This window comes from Hevea brasiliensis, chromosome 11 (genome assembly GCF_030052815.1).
Source record: "Hevea brasiliensis isolate MT/VB/25A 57/8 chromosome 11, ASM3005281v1, whole genome shotgun sequence".
Classification (NCBI taxonomy): Eukaryota; Viridiplantae; Streptophyta; class Magnoliopsida; order Malpighiales; family Euphorbiaceae; genus Hevea; species Hevea brasiliensis.
In genome coordinates this window covers 76,194,647-76,197,325 of record NC_079503.1, presented here as the reverse complement: position 1 = coordinate 76,197,325, position 2,679 = coordinate 76,194,647, and the positions used below count along the sequence as shown (strand labels likewise).

The following is a 2,679-nucleotide window of genomic DNA, read 5'->3' as shown; positions in this document are numbered from 1 at the left end:
TGGACTCCAATAATAATGTCAATCAAAAGGTAATTGATTGCTCTTCCTTTCTTCGGTTTGAGTTTACCTAGTTATTAAAGGAGATTGCCATCTTTTATTTTAAAATTCATTAATTATTGATCCTTTCTCTGAATTTGAAAAAATAAAGAGATAGTGTTAAGTGTGTGGGAAAATCGAAAATGAAAGAAAAGAGAAAAGGTTTGAATCTAGAAAAAGAAAAAGGTGGAGGTAAAACAAGTATAAGCAGCAGGGGGGCAGCTGGATTTGTCTCAAGTGGAGAGGCTGTAAGTGAAGGGATGGTACTGGCAAATGTAATGTATGCAAACGCAACAACACACAATTAGAAAAAGAAGGATAAAGAATAAAACACAGATTTGTAATTTTATTTATAGTGTCAGAGCATGTGAGCTGCGGCCACTAGCAAAAATGGGAGACAAACTGAAACCAAACGAGAGGCCCGTGAACCCTCTGCAGATTTATGCCCCCATCTATGCATTTGCATGTATAGCTGAAAGAAAAATCCACCATTGATTGACTCAAAATATCACTGATTCTCTGTCTGTTATCATCAACTTTTCAAACCCTTCTCTTTCATTTCTTTCCCACATCCAATCCCATGCCTTAGCTCAGAAACTCTACGCCCAATACGACAACTATATACCCTCTTCTCATCAGCTGTTCTGCTTTAAAACTCTGCCTTCTTTGTCTCTTTATTTTTTGTTTTGGCATTAATTGCTAGCTTGTTTAGGTCCTATCTGCACCCTACACCTTTTCCATCTATTCATTCCTCTCTTCAGAGAGATTATTTCTCCAAATTGGTGTATTGCTCCATTTTATTTGACTTTCATGCAATATTGTATCCATGTATGTATACAATGATTATAATAAAACTGTTATAAATACAACAATTTGTATTTTAAAATTACTCCATTTCATGTTTTGAGTCCTGAGAGAATACATAGGAATGGTAAAATGGATAGGCGTTGCTTTTTTTAAACCCCTTTTCTTTTCCTGTTTCAGTTCCCAATTTCATGTGAGACAAGAGGATAGGAGCTTTGGTAATTCGTGATCCCAATACATACCCCACTTAAGCCTCTCCCATTCCCATGCTATAAAAAGCCAGCCAAGTTGCTGTCTCATAATCTTACTAAGCATTTAATAAACAAACAGAGAAAGAGGGACATAGAGAGGAGAGAGAGAAGTAGAGATGGTGTCCAGGCTGCAGAGAAGAATTGCATTGCGCAGAAAGCTTCACATTCTAAGAACACTCACTTGCTCCAATCCTGTAATATCCAAACTCATCAATTCTTTAATTTGCCTCATGCTTCTCCCTATTTCGTGCTGATTCTCTCTTTTCTTTTTTTGTTAAGGGGAAGAGACGGTCTATTATTGCAGATGCTATTCTCCACATTTACAAGCTCAAACTTAAGTTGGAGAAAATCAAAAGAGAACTTTCTATCATAGATGCAATCAAAAGAGAACACTTGAGCCTGTTGAAGCAAGTCCAGTACTTACCCAAGGTCTGTCCACTCTCTACCGCTCATAATTTCAATTGTTTTCCATTTCTGGATAACTTTTTATAAATAAGAAAAGCAGAACATTTTCATTTTGTATCTTTGTATATATAGGTGAAGGTAGAGAAAACTGGGAAAGGATTTCTGGTAAAGGTGATTTGCCAGAAGGGAGGAGACAATCTCGTTCCAATATTAGAGGTCTTCGAAGAAATGGGTCTAGTTGTGTTGCATGCTAAGGTGTCATGCAACTTCTACTTTGGCATGGAAGCCATTGTTGTATCTGAAGAAGAAGAACAAGATGGTCTAGATGTGAAAAATGTTACTCAAGCTGTTGTTGAGGCTATAGTAAGGCATGTAGAGGGAGCAGACAGAAGCATAAAGGTTCCCGTGGTTAATTAATGAGACTCCATGCAATCACACTGTTGATGACAAAGTTCTGTTGAGGAAGTATCTTCTGTTGTTCTTTCGTTTTAAAGGGAAATAATTGAATTCGCCATTTGTTCGATCTTTTAGTCTTATTTGAACCTCTTCTTGTATTGTCGACTCCCACGCTGCATGTGAACCTTAAAGTCCAAACCATGGGCCAAGAAAACATCAATGCATTGCGCTCTTTTTTTTTTTTAATTTTTTTTTAACTTATAATCTCGCAGCTTAAAAAAGTGTAATTAGAAAACAAATATTTTTTATTTTTATAATTAAATTCAAATGTTTAAATCTTACAAAAATAGTTAAATTTTTAAAAATTATTAAAATTTTATCTAATTCTTCTCAATTAAATTTTAAACTTCATTTTTTTACTTGCTTATAATTGAAAATTCAATATTACCATATAATTTCATTTTGATAACTATTCAACATCACATGAGATTTTATAGTAACGAGGAGAGAGATGCCTATAATTAAAACCATCCAATTTGATCAAAATGATTAGAAATTTTGATGTAGTATCAAATATGAAGTTTGAGGATATTTAGAAATAGTCGATGGTATTAATAAGGTTGGATCAACTAGAGAGTGAGCTAGAAAAATATGTAAAAGAAATTAGATAAAATTATAACAAGTTATCAAAATTTTAAAAATTTGAATAAAAATTTGGCCCAACCTGCCAGAATTAAAAGGGTTTGATAAAATTGTTAAAACGGATAAGATTTTACTTTTTTTTTTT

The 2,679-nt window shown here is 33.8% G+C and overlaps 1 protein-coding gene across 1 annotated transcript; it reads left to right on the top strand.

Moving 5' to 3' along the window:
• Nucleotides 1–922: 922 nt before the first annotated feature.
• LOC110669098 (uncharacterized) lies at nucleotides 923–2,050 on the top strand. Its single transcript, XM_058129481.1, has 3 exons — nucleotides 923–1,285; nucleotides 1,371–1,520; nucleotides 1,629–2,050. The coding sequence occupies exons 1-3, from the start codon at nucleotides 1,208–1,210 to the stop codon at nucleotides 1,911–1,913; spliced, it is 513 nt and encodes a 170-aa protein (XP_057985464.1). The 5' UTR covers nucleotides 923–1,207; the 3' UTR covers nucleotides 1,914–2,050.
• The last annotated feature ends 629 nt before the right edge of the window (nucleotides 2,051–2,679 follow it).

Excerpts from the sequence above, each read along its gene's own strand:
- LOC110669098 (XM_058129481.1), top strand. The coding sequence starts at position 1,208 with ATGGTGTCCAGGCTGCAGAGAAGAATTGCATTGCGCAGAAAGCTTCAC. Across the intron at positions 1,286-1,370 it reads CACTCACTTGCTCCAATCCT|GGGAAGAGACGGTCTATTAT; the intron begins GTAATATCCAAA and ends TTTTTTGTTAAG. Across the intron at positions 1,521-1,628 it reads AAGTCCAGTACTTACCCAAG|GTGAAGGTAGAGAAAACTGG; the intron begins GTCTGTCCACTC and ends TTGTATATATAG.